This window comes from Falco punctatus (genome assembly GCF_963210335.1).
Source record: "Falco punctatus genome assembly, chromosome: 6".
In the NCBI taxonomy this organism is placed as follows: Eukaryota; Metazoa; Chordata; class Aves; order Falconiformes; family Falconidae; genus Falco; species Falco punctatus.
The window spans coordinates 85,454,529-85,473,289 of NC_137585.1; the positions used below are offsets into that span (position 1 = coordinate 85,454,529).

The window sequence follows — 18,761 nt, forward strand, 5'->3', positions numbered from 1 at the left end:
GGAAAAGATGAAACTTTTCAGCCCAGATTTTTCAAAAACCTCCCTCAAGGCCTGTCAGTTAGAAACTACTCAAAAGAAAAGTGGATGAGAACTAAAAAGAAAGACCAACACACTAGGATGAAGGAATGCAGCTAAACAGATCACACAGTCAATATCAAAAACGAGTGCTCCCTAAATAGCTGTGATACAGATGCAGATCACAGGAAGAATAATAATAAAAACAACAACAGTAACAATAATAATATTATTATTTAAATATATTAGCACAGCATTACGAAGTTAGACTTGTGTCCTGCAAATGCAGCAACTGTTAAACCAGAAGGATTCCTGATGATGTCAACAACTGCCCAAACATTGTGGAACTGAAGCCCTCAATACTCCAGCTGACAAAAAAACCCCAAACCTAACTGCCTAATAGTACTCTCACCTAGATCAACAGTATGAGGTTCCCAGCTGGTGAGAACACTGGGTTTGGCTGCAACTTGACAAATTGCTCTTAACGTAAACCTTTAATTCTGACTGTGGAAATCATACCTGCTTTATAGCTTGTTGAAGTTTTTCCAGATTTATTTCTTTGGCTTCTTTTAGTAATGTCTTTTCATCCATCTTTAACATAGAAACTCTGTACTGGCATAGTTCCACTACAACTACATCAGGCTGCACTTCTTGTATTGTCTGAAAAAGATGATTTTATTTACACCAGTTTAGGAAGCAATCAACAACCAGTATCAATACTTTTATCAGAAAAGGGACTTAATAAAAGTACATTCCAGCAATCATCCTCCAGTGAAAAAGACTGCTCTAAATAGCTACATATTGAGAAAAACAGGAAGGAACATGACAGCTAAATGCTTTAGTTACTGGATGCTTTGGGATGGGAAGGTGGAGAACACATTGTGCTGGGGAGGGGGGGAATAAAAACTTAATGTTACACTTCTCAGATTCACAAAGTTTATTTGACCGTACTCCGATTATTTCCAATATGAGTTAGAATAAGCTTTGTAAGAACCAGGGTTGATGATTCTGGCACAAGATTCCTCCCCCTCTAATGCCTGGAGAATAAAGCCGCTCCAAACTGAATGCTTTGCATGAGGCAAAGTATGAAATAGTTCCTGCTTTCACTAGATGTTCAGACCTATTTGCATCTTGGAAACGGAACCCAAGTTTGGGGTGGCATGGTTTTACAGCTCAGTATTATACAGCCAGGGCACAGGAAACCTGTAAACTGCAGTTTCGGCTCTAGGCTTTGCATCTTCCCAGCACATCCCCATCACAGTGAGTATGCAAGAACCACAAGTACACACTGTCAGTGTGATGTGATGCTGTACCATGACAGGCAAGGTAAGCTTCACTAGTGAGACTTCCACTTTTAACGCTGGCACTGTATCTGTGTTTTTCTTTAAGGACAAATAAAAATAAGATGGGAAAGCAATGTATTGCTCAAAAAATTGAGATAATGTATCTGCCTCTTATTTCTCCCCACAGCACTGCTGGCCCTTCAACAACTAACACACAAAAAAAAAATATCAAAGTCTGGAGGTTACAGCACAGAACCAAGTCTGAGAGCTGGACTTCATCCTGCAAAGTTGACAACATTATAAACATGCTGCTGAAGGGTTCCCACTTACTATTTACCTTCACTACATCTTTTTTGCTGCTGTCACTGAAGTGGGCTGTTCCAACCACATATACTTTAGAACCATCCTCTGTGTCAAGCTCAGTCACAGTGCTTGGTAAAGTAGGTTTTTTCTGCCTCTTCTTCATCTTCATCTCCAGGAGAATTTTAAATGCATCTGCATCAGCTATAAATATAAATAAAAACAGAAAAGTACATGTGACTATAAAGTGCAGATATGTAAAACAGAAAATAAAAATGTCACCACTAAACAGCAGAGCAGAGCTAAAAGGCCATTGATTTACCACTGTAATCTTACATTCAGTTCTGAGGCTACATCATTGAGAGTGCCACCACTGGAGAGGCTGCCTCCAAGCATGGGTCTCAGTCCAGGTTTCCTACCCTGTGGACACTGGGACAGGTTGTCCACGCAGTTCAGTAAGGGAAAGAGAGAAGCTGTGTGGCAGGTGAGGTGGATAGAGAAGCAAAGAATACTTAGAAAAAGTATACACTAAATATATTTTAAAAAAAAAAAAAAAGAGCATTTCTTTAGTTCTAGAATCAAAGTGTTCCCTCTTGGGATTTTATCTGTATTAATGATAGCAACACATGTACACCGGTGTATGCTGGTAAAGTCACTTGCACATACTGGCACATATAGGATACCTACAGTACCAATCTTAGCCTTTTCTGTGATTAACACACCAAGGATCAAGATATAACTGAAAATTAAACTTTAAGAGGTATTCAGGTCAGGAAACCAACCATTCTTTCCTAGTTTCAATAACAAACATTTAAGACCAAAATGGTACAACATGAGTTCAGCCCATCTATGTCCAGCTTGCCATGGAAAATAGGAAGATCTATCAGTTCCATCGCAGCTGCTTGTTAAATGCCAGAAAGCCTCATTAACTGAGATAGAGAAGCTTCAGTTTTACATCAATGGGAAATAATAGTAACTTTAAATGACTCATCTTTAAGCTGCAATGCATCTTAGGGCGGGGGGGGGGGGGCGGGGGGGGGAGAAAAAAAAATGGCATCAAGTAGGAAAGCAGAGTTTTGTTTCCAACCAACTCTCTTTCTCTGGCAAGCTGCTGCACAAGTTAGCAGAGGTCTCAAGTGGTCCAGAAGCCTGGAATAGGATCATAATCCCAGGGGAAAAAAAAAAGGTTAGTGAACAGTTTTCAGGCAGGATGTCAAAGATGCAGATAAATTACAGCCTCCTACCATACATTCATTCATTCGTTCCATTAATCTGGTTTGACTGTGTGGCTCTGGCCCCAGATCTGTCCCACAAATACTTATCTCACAAGAATTTTGTCAAAAAAAAAACAAAACCCAAACCAAAAGCCACCCTCCAACATCCTTCTCAGCATTTTAGCAGCTTAACTTCACAGTTAATACCCAAGAACATGGTGTGTTGCCATCAGTACAGTCTGATCTAAGACCATGTGTCTTCCAAAACAGATGGTGATGCTAACGAGGGGGTGGGGAAAACATGACTGTAAAAGGAAGAAGAGGTAGGGCTATTGCATTTGTAGCACTCTCAGTCACATAATCGTAAAAGTAGCCATAGTAGATCAACCAAAATCTACTTGCAAAACAGCAAATATCCTGCCTCCCACAATGGTCAAATGTGGATATCTAAGGAATAATATCAGAAAAGGGGAAGCGTGCATGATACCTTCCCCAAATACTCTCCTAGCCTAAAGCTATACCACCATTTATGGCTCAGATTTCCCCCAGTTGAAAGTGGTTTCCACATATTCAGTAACCCTTAAAAGGTTTCAATTTATCAAGCTTTCACCTCATATGTATATTCAGAACTGGACTGAATGTTGTATCACATGAAGAAAAACTGCTAACAGTGCAGTACCAGATGTTATAATTTAGGGACATAATCAAGGAAAACATTCTCAGGAGCAGTTATGGTTTTTATTAAACCAACTTCTATATCCAGAGGAAAAAAGCAACATAAAAAATTAATCTGCTTCTTTAGGTCTGAATGCTTTTCCCATAGCTTTGGTCAAGGCTCTGTTTGCTCCCATGACTGTTAGTTCTGAAAGTTGCTATCCCTAGGGATTATTCAGCAACTCCAGCATTATAGTAATGTTGTTAAGAGCTAATTTGCCCAAAGGTGGTTCAGAACCTATCATTTGCCAGAAAACACAATCTGAACGTTCCTGTTATTCAAAATGAGCATTGTATATATTAACATTACAATGGTATAAGACAAACACAAAGCAAATCCTAAGAAGCCTTTGTTTTCTCCTCCAGAGAAAGAAATGTCTGTCATTATCGGATCCTTACCACTAAAAGGTAAGGACTGATACTCTTCCTGGGCTTCAGTAAGACAGTTTTGCCTGGTACATTTCTATTCTAACATCCTGCAGTCTTGGCCTTCATATCAAAACACTATCACGCTAGCATGGGCAAAGTATTCCACTTGGGACAGCTGATTCAACATCATAATGCTACATGCCAGATGCTGAAGCAAACATGTATTCATGCATCTCTGGCTTAGAGAGCATGACTAAGCTTAAGACAATAGCTGAGTATATCTATTAAATCAAAAAAACATTTACTTTCTTCTGAAAGTGTGGGAGCAACAAATTGACAATCGATATGTCATTGCTCCTTCCAAATTTGGTTTACACAACTGGGCCTTTCTACAAATCATGAACAGCTGAAGTCAGATACGACCTCACTTGCATCTCCCTTCTGTGCTAACACCCACATCCTCATTAGGTAAGGAAAAGGCATGGTTGTTTAGCTTAACACACTTCCAATGTGATACACCCTCCCCAGTCAAACCAGAAACATACAGATATTCTGCGATACACTTGACGTTTCCTTTGGGCCATCTTCTGGTGCATCAGAGGAGGACATTGGATCTGCAGCAGCCTGTATGAAACAAATTCAAAAAGAGGCTGGAAATTACAATGAAATGCTTTAATACATCTTTCCCCTTGTGAGTTTGCTCGATTTGAACCTACATAAAATATTCAAGCAAGTAAATAATTTAAGCAAGTGTCAACAGTTCAAAACATCTGCAGTTTTACAACTGTTTTTCTCCTAGCTGGATAAGTACGAGAAAGTGCACATTAAAAACTATTTCATGCCTATTTTAAAAGGCAATATATATACCTGACATGGAGTTTTAAAAAAATTGTCTGATTTTGGAATAAAAAGAAAAAAATTTACCTCTAATGCTACCATAGCATTTTCTGTGTTGAAACTAGAATGTGCACTGATTATTATACCATTGCCATTTATAAGGTGACAAATTTGCCTCAACTAGCAGTCACCATTAGTCTGAAAAAATTAATCAGCACTCACAAGAATACACACATCCATTCTAGAACAGTCTGCTCAAGAGGATTATTCTGTCGGAATAAGTGTAAGGGAATTACACAATATGGACATCCAATCTTATAAAGTTTATGTGTATGTTGACTTCATATACATCAAATCAAAATCAAAAGGATGCATAGCATCTGCATAGTTTTTTTTCTCTAAAATATCTGAAGGTAATTGAAAAGATTCCCAAAGACTGACTTTTAAATATTGTCACTAGAAGTATATGAGGCAGGTCTTTGGCTAACAAAACCTTATTTTTAACTAGCAGGCAAGTTTTAAAACCTGTGCATAGAATTCAAACAATCCCTGTCATCCAGCCTGTGTCATCCAAGCTGGAGAGACAGAGTTAGTGCAGAAAAGAAAGACTTAAGAACCAGGGAAAGCTCAACTATAACCTATTTTCAGGCAACTACAGTAATTCCAAGTTGAATCAGGATTATTACCGGGAGAATTCGGAATTCTTGAACAACGTTAAGTCAAAAAGTTAGAGACAAGTGAATCTATCACCATTCAAGTACTTTCCAAACTAAATTCTTGTTTTACCTTCTGTAATTCAAGTACATTCTGAATGTAGGTACTACATTCAAGTACCTTCAAACTAAATTTTTGTAAATCCAAACAAAAGTATTAGTGAGTCAGCAAGCAGAGCAGACAGCCGAGCTCTCCTGAAGGATGTCAGCTTTTTAGCTGGAATGACTGGTTTACTTTGTACTTTACCTGGTAAGATTTAAAACAGGACTGTACAAAGCCCATCTAATCGTTAAGAGATTTCAAGATTAATTAATTTTTTCTTGCGTTCCAAGCTGCAATTTTCAGATAGTAAATCCTGGGTGTCTTACCTTGGCCCCACTGAAAGTAAGGCAAAATTTGGAATACATTTCATGGGAGTAAGACCAAAAAGTACACCAGCTTTACAGTGCAGTTTAAAACATTCACAGCAACATATCATCCTTTCACTACAAAGCAAAAGTCTGTTCATTGACAACTGCAAACTGCAATTACACCGCAAATTGCAATTACATTCACAAATCTAATTTAGCACCAGCGCAGCTTTTGATCACAACATATGGCTTGACTCTACTGCTTGCACACATAACTCTAGTCACAAAAATATTTTGGAAAAATGTATCCATCTGTAACATATGGAATTAATCCTGTCACTTATGCTGGCTTTGTCACCGTAACATTACAACATTGCAGTGGGAAAAGCACTAAGCACCGCATCAAGTATCTGCCATTCCTCTTCTGCACCCCGCCCCCGCCTCAAATTAACTAACAGGACACACAAACCTACATTCTTCTATCTCAGATGAAAAAAAATCTCCTGAGCTTCTTCACTTACTACACCAGAAAAAAGTTTTGAGATACATGGATATGAAAGGAGAAGAAAAGGAACAGCAAATGCAGAAAAATGCACCTCAGCTTAATTTGGCAAGGAAACCTGTGTACTGTGAGATCATTTGTATACAATCAATTTGTGTCATTTACTCACAAAACAGTTTTTCCTCCTAAAGGTTTAAGTTCATAGGTTAGATTATTTTCTATAATTCCTCACTGGCAAGTAGGTTAACACAAAAGACCTTTTTTAGCTTTTGTAATTGGAGGGAAAGGACCCTGAAAAGAAGAACCTAAATGTGGCAAAAAAAAAAAAAAAAAAAAAAAAAAAGCATTCAGCCCGCCCACCCCAAGTTTTAAAAGGGGTCCCACACTGGTAGTCTCAACCCTCTGATTCAGTAGATCTTCCCTGAGGATGAGTGGAAGTACATGGCTGATTCAGTCTTGACCTTCCCTGCAATTCTACTGAGAAACAAACTTCAGATCCAAGCCCTACCTCAGGCTGTTGCTCCTCTTGCATCCCTGCAGTGTAGGCTTATTTTCACCAACCACACAAGAACTGCAAGAAGTAAAAGGAATGGAAGAGAATTAAAAATTAACGGCATAACCCAGGATATTTGTTCAGGAACTGGGGGAGGCGAGCAGAAATCACGTGTCTCTACAATCTCTAATAAAAACTGAATAAAAGTGGCAAACTAAAGATGCACAATTGCCACCTTTTCAACTCTGCTTCTGTTAAAAAAAAAAGAACAAACCAAACCAAACAACCCCCACCCCCCGCATCAGTAGGGTAGAACTACCCTGTTTTAATCCGGTTCTTTGCTTGGCTCTAAGTACAGAGCATAGTCCTGTTTTCGCACACACTGAGAATATCTTGGTAAACAAGGGTGGACTTCACAGGAACTCAGAAATGTTTTTTTTCCTCTTTTGCTGTCTTAGATTCTGCAAAATGCCTTTTTCCTCCAGATCACTTGTAAGTAACTGATACAGGATCGCTGTCAAAATGGTTTCAGCAATAGCAAAAATCTTGCTCGACTAGATCAGTAGTTCTGTTTTGTCCGAACAAACTACATCAAGACAATTTTTAGGTGAATTTTAGAGATTATCTGTATTTCTAGGACTTCACTGCTACAAAGAACGGGAAAGCAGTTGTGGTCTTAATATCCAACTAGAGCACCACACACATTATTATCTGATCTGCACCATGTTATCATGCACGTATGTTTTCAAATATGTCAGGGTCAGAACATCAGTAAGATCGTGCCTGTGTGAAAAACCCTGGGAACTGGGTTTTCAAACCCTTAATAAATGGTTTCCTGTCTAGTTTTAAGATTCCTTCTTCCATCCGTATTTTCCAAGTCCAAAACTCCTCCCTGAAGCTGACAGCATGCTATGACTCGAGTTTGATGCTAAGAGGCTTGCACAAGACACCGAGCACGTGACTTGTGCACATTCTGCTTATTCTTACTGCTATCCCACTAAAACTGAAGCACTTGAAAGCGCTGCTCTTTCACCACGGCATTTTAGGTTGCCTCCCACTGACCCGTTTCACAGTACGTGTGAACACTGTTGTATTTTATTAGGCTGGAGAGCAGTCCTGACAAATGTATTCGTCCAAGTTTGCAGCCTTGCTCTGAAGAACAGAGGGACAGGTTCAGCTCCTGCCCTCCACCCAGGTGAGGCTGAAGGAAAGCAAGCTGGCTGGTGCCTAGGTGACAGCATATTCCAGCACATGAATGTCATGAAAAAAAGGCTCCCCTCCTCCACTTCCCCAAATGCAACAATCTCCTCGAGTCTGATTAGTACTCTGCATCCTGGTTTCTTTGTTTTCAAGTTAGTTGTTCTGCTTTCTAGCTTTGCTTAAAATACTTTTCTATAAAAAGCATTTGCCTGAGCAGCGTGAAGCATGCAAGTGTAATTCAGACAGTTGGCATACCTCCCCCTGCACAGATACAGCAGGATTTCAGCAATTCATGCCTTCGCGTTGTCCGCTGCTAGTGGTTGGCCAGCGAACCAGAGATCACAACTGCAGGCTGGGCAAGCAAAATGCAGAGTGGCCGAGAGCCCGGCTTCTCTGTGCTCCTTGGAGCAAAATTCCCACAAAGCCCAGGAGCCCCATGCCTCGAGCAGGCACCAGCTACAGACACAGCTCCTGAGCTGCGAGGTAAATACCTCGTTAAAACAGAAATTACACACTTCGAACAGTCCAAGAGGTTCAGTAACAAACTGTTTATTCAAAAACGTGCAAGAAGTCTGCACAGGCAACGTAAGTACTCCGTTGTTTTTGCTACAATGCATAATATACATTTAAAACCAGGACCATGCCTTCCCTCCTTCCAAGAAGTCAAAGAAACTTGGATGTCAGGGTAAACTGAAAGAGCAGGCGAACCGAACTTCTCTTTTCTGCTTCACTGTTTCCCCAATTTACATGTGGTGTGGACAGCTCTAAATAAGCACAGCAGAAGCACAGCCCCAAGACCTGCGACCTCAGTGGGGACAGAGCAGCCCACTGACACCTCATCCCAGACAGCCTGGCCAGAGCTATCTGGTGGCCTTGTGGGCTTAAGTGAACCCAGCGCCTGTTTTTATCCAGTCCTGTGTCTCTGATAGACTGGTTTAACTATTTGTTGACTTGTGCAATAAACCAGACTAGAGAGCAGATTCAGGTTAAAAAACAACCTTTTTTCTCCCCACCCTACCAAGGCATTTTAAGCTCAGATGACCAAACAGCTGCAGGAACAACTGTGGTGGCAAAACTGAAGAGACTATATAAAGTGGAGATGCTGAAACCAACACTGCCCTCTGAGAAAATATTTGTCCAACTCCAGCATCAGTCAGGGGTGCGCCAATATTCTGATGCTCAGCTCTGGGCTTGGCTCTCAATTGGTTCATGTGCAAAATACTGGTGTTTTTCTGCCAGTGAATCATCTTGCCCTAAATGCAAACTAAAGTTCTAAGCTTGGTTAAGCCTGCCAGTGTTTGAAAACATGTCTCTTTATCTATGGGAGTGCTCTTAAAAATAGTAAACTGCAAGTTTCAGTTAAAGAATAGACTTCTACAGAAGCACAGAGTGATTTTTCCACCAAATGACATTTTAGAAAACCTCATCCCGTTCTCACTACGGGGCAAATGTTGTGTCTGACATCGGAGAGAAATGTTTATTCACATGAACTAGCACTGCTTTTTATCTGACCTCTACAACACCTTTGGAGAAAGTAAAGCTGTTTGTTCAGTGTGGTTCCCAGATTCACTGTATCGGGGTTCCAGCCTCTTCAGGGAACCCACAGCACAATACCACAATGGTCAGATGAGAGACTGCACAGCACATTAATAGGCAAGTCTGCCAGTGCTTTCTCTTCTAGGAGATCTTGCTCTCAGATGCTGAGATCTGCTCCAGATCCACTGAAGGTGAAATGTTCCATGCAGAAGACCTGGATTTTATTTTTAACTTAGAACATGACTGGGAATTCTAATTGTTCAATCAATATTAAGAATGTTCTTAAACTGCTTGTCAACAAACAACTGCCATGAAAATCCATGTGTTCAAGTCCTTGCTTAGTGTGAGTAACAATAGGCACAAAGCACGTCAACACCAGAGTACAGACGAGACTGGCTACTCAGCATCCTCATCGACAACAGTGGAGAAAGTATACATATTCTGAGAACTAGTCAAATACCTTGGACTCAAGGCCTGACCTAGCTCATCCACATGGAAAAGCTGCCGTCCCTGTACATCAGTGTATTCACAGCAGACATCGACATCCCACAATACTTGTAACACCAATCCTGAATCCTCTGAGAGAGGACTGAGCATACCTTGCTGTCACACAGACAAGGAACTGAAGCACATGAATCTGTACGCACCTCCTCCCACCGCATCCAACAGCCAGAAGAGGTGCTAATTCGGAACAAATCCTGGCAAGCACCTGGGCAACTTAAATCCAAGCGTTTGCAGATTTCTTAGAGCTTGATTTTTCAATCTTATGGGTTTGGGTTGTTGGTTGGGGTTTTTTTGTTGTTCTTTTTTTTTTTTTTTTTAAATAAAGGTAAACTTCCTAAAGAAGTGAGACAAGGTAACAAGGCAGAGCTTATTTGTCTGTGCTTGCTAACCCATAATGAATTTTAAACAAACCTGGCAGGGAGGTGAGTCTCACAGTCATCCAGAGGTGCAAAGCACAGCACTGCTCCTCCAGGAAAAAAAAAAAAAAAAAAAAAAAAAGACTACTGAAGATTACAGGGGGTGGTGTGTGTGAAAGAGGATGTTGGCAGAACCTGACAGGGAACAGAAGGAAATTAAACCCCAAGTTGTAAAGCCACAGGCAAAAGAAGCTGTTCAGACAATTACTGTGTTCCATAATACGTACACCACAACATCTCATAACCTCAAGTTCTACTTACCATGGGATCTGGCACAAACATGTGAAACCAATCAGATCCCTCTCCCAGCTACTTCAAAGGCCTGTTAAGAGGCCCTCATGAGATAAGTCACATAATGAAAGTCTCAGATATGACAGTGCATTTCTTTCAGACAAACTGGGGGATACAGCTTCTAGATGAGAAGATGAGAGACTATAAAGTATTTCTGTTCTCTTATCTGCCAGGAGACTGTCTTAATCTGGGATTCATTCTTCCTGCTAGGAGTGCCACCAAGAAACTTCTGGGAGCCAGAAGAAACAAGGAGGAGGTCTGATCTGGCTCCTTATGATCCACCAAGACTGGGGTTTTCCCCTGGAATTTTCTTGAAAGGACTCCTTGATGACTGAAGCCCCAATTCAATCACCTTTTTTCCCCAGCAAGTGCAATTCTTGCGCTTCTTTCATCTTCACTAGTCCTAGGGGGCCTGCCATTCACTGGGTGATTAAAAATTGTTCATGTGTACACACGTGAACAAGTGAAGCCCTTTCCCGGACTCTTAAGATCGGTAGGCAACCAAACAGCAATTTTTGAGACCACGCAATGAACTGCAAGCCTAAAATTAAGCCATTACTCATCTCGCTGATAGGCACTTATTTCCTTTCAAGGTCATCTTGTCCTGACAGCACCAGCCGGACAGCCATCCACACCGACAACAGCAGTGAAACAGGGGCAATACTTTTCACCTACACTCTGGGGATTATTCTCTTCCCCGCAACACAACTTCAGAAAGGAACACACAGGTAAGCACATGATCTTAGCAATACTTATCCTGCACAGTGGCTGACAAAAGCAGAGTGAGAAAGACCTCCCTGCCGTGCTTTTGGCATCAGTCCTCCAGCTTTCCCGATGTGCAACAGCTTCAGCAGAGCTTCCTCTTTGTGTGAAATCTGCTTGTGAACTACTGGCTCGTTTAACACTGGGTAATCTTAGCTGACCAAAGTGTTTCGGTCCTAGCTGCATACCGAGGCATCTGAAACTCCCTTAGCTCACAGTCTCAAGGCAACAAGAGGTACACTCACATCACAGGTCAGGTGTTCTAATAAGGCAAGTTACAGGCACTAAAACATGAGCTACCATTAAAGAACAAATGCTCTTTCTCATTTTATTTCAACTAGGTAGGTTAGTGAGTAAATTCAACCACAACTCAGAGGATGGATGGATGGGCAGTTCATTAAAGTGTCCTCCTATGGTAAGGCTGAATTTCTTCCTTTATTGTCTTATCTAAATTTGCTTCCTTCAGACAGTGATTTAACTGAATCAATAAAAAAGCTTTTTTAAAAACTCTCATTGCTCCTACCTACAAAACAACCTAGTCAGCTACTCTTTAAAAATACTTTTGTTGTTTTCTTCTGTCTGAGCTATACAGAAACTCAGAAGCAGCATTTGCTTTCCTCAACACACTGACATCGCAAGAGGAAAAAAAAAGTTCTCTATAGTCTTATAATTGCTCTGTATTTTTTACACGCTGCAGCATGCACATCAGAATAACTAGTAGGAAATTAGGAGCCACCAAAACTACCACAACTTCTTTCACCTTTTATTGAAATGGAAAGTGTATGATTTTTATGTTTGACACCCCCCCACCCCCCCCCAAATCAAAATGCATGTATTACTGCTTTCAACAGTTACAATACTCACTACCATTGCAGAAGGTATCATCTCTCAGTACTTGGGAGTACTAAGCCTCCGAGATGGGATTGTATGTACTTCCCTTTTTACAAATAAGGAACTAACGTGTATGAACCTGTTGTTTGGTATCTAAACAAAGTGGTTTGGAGGCTGCTGGACCTTTCAAAGCATTTCAGTTCTGCAATGTGAATCTTCCTTTTGTTTTTAATCACTGGCCCTTCAGAAGATCTCCCTGTATCTCCCCAAGACAGCACTTCCTCAGTCACATCATCCTTGTTACCCTAGAGTCACTGTGGGAAAGAGAAGAGGTAGGCTAAGGACTAGATTTGATTCAAGAGCAAGCTGTCAAACAATCAAGTGAGTGTTCTCCAGTGAGAATACAGCACACCTCACAAAGGTAATGCTGTGACTGAGCCAGAACTGACCTGCACTTGGGCGTAAGCCAAGGCACATGCAAGTGACTATTTCATCAACAGCCTCCTGACCCAGCTCTCTAATACCAGTATCCCTAGCTATAACACAGCCTCTAGCCTCTCCAGCAGGAGATGCAGCAATAAAAGTTTACTTACATCTACATGCACTAAGCGTGCTGTGTTCCTTTTATCCTCTAAACCTGCAGTTTCACCAGCAATGGGTATTTGGTTTAGCTGGTACAGCCTGTGCGCTTCAGATTCATCTTATGCGCTACATAAGCTCATGTCATTTGAATGCTGCTACCAATTAACAGGACCACTTATTTTATGTAAGCAGAAGAGGCACATCAATACTTCAGAAAATACACACACATCTTTTCTCCCACTGACCACTGCACTCATTACTCACTATCTGGAATACTTAAAGTATCTTCCATGCCTAATGTTTAACCTACTAAGAAGGCAAAACCAAACCAACGGATATTCATTTATGTCTCAGCACCATCCTCTGCAATGGAAGCAGAGTATTTTAACATTGACTGGGCTTCTTCCACACTTATGCACAGGAATCTTATAAACATTCACAAACAATCATCAGCTCCAAATAGTGTCTCTTCTCTGTTTATAGACAGTTCATACTCAGAAGGATGCATCAGCTGAAACCTGACTGCCAATTAATGCAAAATTCAGAAATTGGAATGTATTTCAAAACCATCACCAAGGTGGCCTACTGCACGTATTGCATGTATCTCTTTGACACAACCCACGCCTTTGAAACTTAACTGAGTAACTGGTTCTGTGATCACAGATGGTTGTAGATCATGGCTCTGGTTTCTCATGACTCAGAAGTTCATAAATTTCAAAACACATTTTTACCCTCTGAGCATCAATGAGGTGTTCCTGCAATACAAACTGTGCTGATATATGCAGCCTAAATACAGGTACCTTCACATTGGAGCCAACATCCATTTGCATACTTTGAAAGCTAAAAGTCACAGGCAACTAAATTAACTTTATTTGAAAGGAAGTGTTGGAACACTAGAATATCTGGCCTGGGACACTGATGCACTGCAAATATGTTTATCAGTGAAAGAAAAAAGGGTATTCTTATACATGTTTTGTGTTTTTAGAAATCATTGCTATTACATTGACTAGGGCTACTAGATGAAATGAGTAAGTACAGGTGAATCAGGATGCTAATGCAGAGCACAACTGGAAACAAACGATAGGTCAAATCCCTACTGTTTTACAATTGGTCAAATCCCTACTGTTTTGAGACTGTGAAGTGGTTGCTAAATTTAGAACACGGGGCAGAAAGACCAAAGAGACATGGGCCCCAAGTCTGGCCAGCCACTCAGAAACTCATGCTGGTTTACAACCTACACACCTGTCCAAGTCATCTTCCTATTTTATTCTAACAAGAGTCACGGGAATTTAGTGGTGATTAGGAACCGAAATAATTTTATTAGACTCTCCTGCAATCAGCAGATTGGGGTGAGATATCCACTCCACACATCTCCCTCCAGGCCATTCAAAACTATGAACCAAGTCATAGTTCTGATTCTGGGGAACCCTTCTGCAAAGCAGAGTAACAGTAAAAGAGCATAGCTGCTGCACACAAAGTGTCTATGGAGTCCTACCAGAAGCACATTCTCCACTCTCTGTTCATAACCTACAAGCAGCCAGCAAATGAGATGCGTACAGAAGTTTTGTCATGGACAACTAACTAGTGGCTTGGAAGATACCTGACTGTGGCAGAACTCTTCTTAAACCCCACGTTTATTTCATATGTCAATGGCTGTCTGCTGAGATACGCAGAAGCTGGGTGTTGAGTACTGGCAAACACTCACCTTCACTCATTATGAACACTTTCAGATGCAGTCCTTACGATGATAGAATTGGGACTTTGCAGGACATGATAATTTTGATCAACTGCCAAACACATTATTTATCAGTGCTCTTCTGCCTGCCCCTTCCATCCTAGACTCCAAACAGTAGCTGGGAGCAAGATGATCTACTTCATTACCTATGATGATCATTACCTATAACGATCTAAATCATTACCTGATCAAAAAGCTGAAAACATTTGTTACATGACACGGGCCTACGTGCTGGCCACAAGCAAAGACACACAGCTCTACTGTAGCAGGGAACTGAAGAAAGAGGGTCAGGTTTCGAGACAGACCTGAGAGACAAAGCTGCAGGAAAGCAAGCTGATTCCAGCCTGGAGGGCTGCAGACACAGGAACCCTATTTAGCACTAACTGTTCAGTCTACAGACACATTCACACTAACCAGGAAAGTCAACTTGCCTGCAACTCCATCCAGCTGCTGCACCACTCATTTAATGCGTAAAGCACCTGAGCAGCTCAGTAGTTAAAACCAGATCTTCCCTCAAAAGATTATCTCTGTTTCCATTGCTATCCGCTACCCTCCAAAGAAATGAGAAAAGCCCTCGGCAACTCCTGATCCTGGTTCCTCACACACAGGCCTTCTTCACTGGTTACCCTGTAACTAGCTGCCTTACCCGTCCTTTTGAAAAAACGGCTCCCAGTTGCACAACACTTGATAGGATAACACAGCCTACCAAGGTAAGATCAGGATCTCCAGATGTACCGAACAGGTAACTAGAGTTTTCAACTTCATCAGCATTCATGTTGCTGTGCTCTTGCTCCCTCTCACAAGCATGCACACCCTTCCTGCACAGACGCACCTCTCTACACATGTGCGTGACTTTGCACTGTCCGTACAGACAAGGTTATTTTGCAGACAGCCTGCAGGGCTTAACCACTGGAAAATATGAACTCCTGGAGCGCCAGTGTAGTCTCTTCTGCAGCCTGATATGTGGTGTCATCAGGACACTTAAACTCTTGTATGTGGACATGCTAAGTCCCTGCATTCCTCAGTGATTTCAATCAAACTGCACAGCATGTCAACTAGACGTGAGAGGGGGAAAGGAAGGAGACAGAAGGAGAAAAAGAAGTGGAAAGGAAGACAGCTTGTCACCAAGCGCATGCATGTTTTCATACAAATCTATAAACTGCAGTTATTATTGAAGTTATATGCCCCCGAGTCACTTCGCAGGCAGAAAAAACTCAGTCCCACTTACAGAGTTTAAAAGTTCAAATGCAGAAGCACAGCATTAGCTGTGTTTAGTATTAGCATTTCACATTTGAGTGGCCCTTTACAAAAACCTTCATAACCGAAGGTGTGACCTCAGGAATTATTCACATGGGAAACCTATTTGCAAAAACCCATCTAACAAGAACCATGACTGACAGAACATATTGGTGAGATCTTGTACTAAATCGTCTTATGACAGACAACTGGTGCCGCTAACCAGCATGGACTGTCCCTGACAGGACAAGGAGAGCTGCAGAATCCTTCCTACCTACTGGCACTGGCTGGCAAAGCACATGCTGCGATATTATTTCAGACAGCTGTAGCTACACACCACTCCCATTAAATCTGGAGCACACTTATCTCTGGCCTGCTCTCATTTTTTCATTTTCTAAGACCACCCCAAATCTCTTTCTTCCCTTTTCCCAAGTAGCAAATAGGAAAAAGAAGATGCTTTCAGGGAAGTACTATTTAAAAAAAAAAAAAAATAAAAATCACATGACTCTTCCACAAATAAGATGCCAATACCACTGTTTTATTCACAGCTGTGGTGCTGGCAGCAGCAATGTTGCATCATATTCACCATATGGAAGAAAGAATGCACTGAAAAATAAATCTAACTCTCCTAACACTGAATTAAAGAATATCTGAGTCTACAGCTAAGAAAACAAAGAGTGCCAGACACTGCGACAGCTGACAAATTTATAATCAGCAACTCAAGTCACTGAAACTTGAAAGTCTACTGAAAGCCACAAACAGCAGGGCACAAACCAATACCACAGCCATAACCCAGTATTTTCAATTAATAAACTCATATAGCTTAGGATAATTAGAGATACATGTGTTTTTCCCCTACTCTAAGGTCTACTCCCTGCTAAAGTACAGCAGGAAAACACCTGAAATCTGTTTGGTTTTGTGGCTTTTTGTTTTGGGTTGGTATTTTTAATATTTTTTTTTTTTTGCTTTACTCTGTTACCCTTCCAAGAAGGAATATGTGCATTAACGAGCTCAACAGTAGGTGCGCTGATACACATCTCTACAAAATGGAGAAGTGAAGCCATTCCAGGCACCTTTGGTATTTTTTGGGACTACTACTGACACCACCACACATGCAAGGCAGCATCTAAAGCACATCTCCTTGCTTTTACAACTCAGCAGCAACCACTCTGTTGCTGTCGCAACTTTCTGCAAAGTTTTAGCAAACAAAAACACTTTCTTCTGAAAGCCAGCAAAAAATAAACCTTTGTTGTATGGATACCCGAGCACAGGATCATCAGTACGTGTATCTTCCTCAAGAGGAAAGCTCAGGCTACACCTGGGTCACGAGTTATTTTCGAGAGCTTGGTTAACGGGAACTATTTTTAGAGGTGAATTCAAAATCCTTATTTCAGTTTACTGCGTGTGATGCCTAATATGGACAGTCTGAAAAAGTCACAACTGTTCAGAGAGACCAGAAAAAGAAAGAAGACAAAAACTGCAGGTCTTCGCTTTTCTCTTCTCCAGCTCACCCTCACAACCAAGCCCACCGCCGACCCCACGCCCTCACCACGGAGGCCCCCGCGGGCGCACACGGCCGGCGGCGCGCTGCCACCCCCGCGCAGCCCCGCACCAGGACACGGCCACAACGAGGCGAGCGGAAAGGTGCGGCCGCTGGGGAATCCACGCACGGGTCCGCGACCTTAAACACGGCCCCCAAAAAAAGCGTTTCCCCCGCTTCCGTGCCCGCTTGCCCCGGGCCTCCTCGGAGGGCTCCGGCGGGGAGGGGGCGGGCAGCGGTCTCCCAGCCTCCCCCTCAGCGGGGATTTACACGAGCCTCCCCGCTGCGCGGCTGAGGAGCGGCGGTCCCGCCCGGCGGGAAGCCGCCCCCGCCCGGAGAGGCCCCCCGCAGCCCGCAGGGTCACCGGCGGGGCAGCACCGAGCCGGCCCCGGCCGCCCTTCCCCGCGGCCGCCCTTCCCCGCCGCCGGCAGCGCTGGGGTCCCGCCCGCCGCGGGCGCGAGGCCCGGGGACCGCTCCCAGCGGCGCGAGCGGCCGCCTGCCCGCCCGCACGGGGCGCTGCCCGACGGCGCCTCCGCGCCGGCCACCGGGAAGGGCAGGGCCGGGCCGGGCGTACGTGAGGGGACGGGCGGCGAGGGCAGGCGGCCCCGCCGCTCACAGCCGCCTCCCCCTCCCGCGGGGCCCCGGGCTCGGGGAGAAACGCGACAACACCCCAACCCCCCCCCTCCGCCGCCGCCGCCGCTCCCCCTCACACACGGCCGCCCCGGGGCTCGGCCCCAACATGGCCCCGCCGCCGCCCCCCGGCCCGGCGGGAAGCGGGGCACCGCGGCCGCCCCCCGCCCTCGCCTCGCTCACTTGCCGTGCTCGGCGGCGGGGTCGGCGGGTCCCGCCGCTGGCCGGGACGCTGCGGGAGGAGGCGTCAGCGGCGCCGCGGAGCTCCGGCGCCAGGGGCACGCCAGCCGGACAACATGCTGCATTAGTCATTCATAAAGGGAGGCGGGCCCGGCGCCGCTGGGCAGCCTGGGCCTTGTAGTCCGCCGCTGCTTCCGGGCCCCGCGGCGGCGAGGGGCGGCGGGCGGCGGCGGGCGGCAGCGGACTACAGCTCCCAGGGGCACGGGCGGGCGCACGGGCCGCGGGGCCCGGCAGCCGCGGGCGCTCGCCCGCCTCCTGGCCGCGCCGCGTCCCGGGCCGGCGGCTCTGCGGCCCGGTTTGTGTGCCGGCTCGTAGAGGCCGCTTGGGTCTGTGCCGGTGAAGGGGCCGCCCGGGGGTACTGGCGTCTCTGCGGGATCCCCGGCGCGGGGAAAGGCTCGGCGGAGCGGGGAGCGTGCGGCGGCGCCGGCAGCGGGTGCCCGAGTTCCTTCAGCCGCCCTGGGGAGCTG

General features: G+C 44.0%; 1 protein-coding gene across 2 annotated transcripts in view; it reads right to left on the reverse strand.

Moving 5' to 3' along the window:
• Positions 1–18,381, reverse strand: part of TRABD (TraB domain containing) — a 35,731-nt gene extending 17,350 nt beyond the window's left edge. Inside the window, exons 1-5 of one of the 2 annotated variants that reach the window (XM_080393971.1) lie at positions 18,242–18,381; positions 6,807–6,869; positions 4,441–4,519; positions 1,636–1,802; positions 535–675 (exon numbers count right to left, since the gene is read on the reverse strand). In XM_080393971.1, the coding sequence (XP_080250097.1) occupies positions 535–675; positions 1,636–1,802; positions 4,441–4,519; positions 6,807–6,830 (411 nt within the window). In that variant the 5' untranslated portion in view covers positions 6,831–6,869; positions 18,242–18,381. Of the gene's footprint in view, positions 1–534; positions 676–1,635; positions 1,803–4,440; positions 4,520–6,806; positions 6,870–18,237 lie in introns of both variants that reach the window. The other variant, XM_080393972.1, reaches the window with a different exon arrangement.
• Positions 18,382–18,761: the final 380 nt, after the last annotated feature.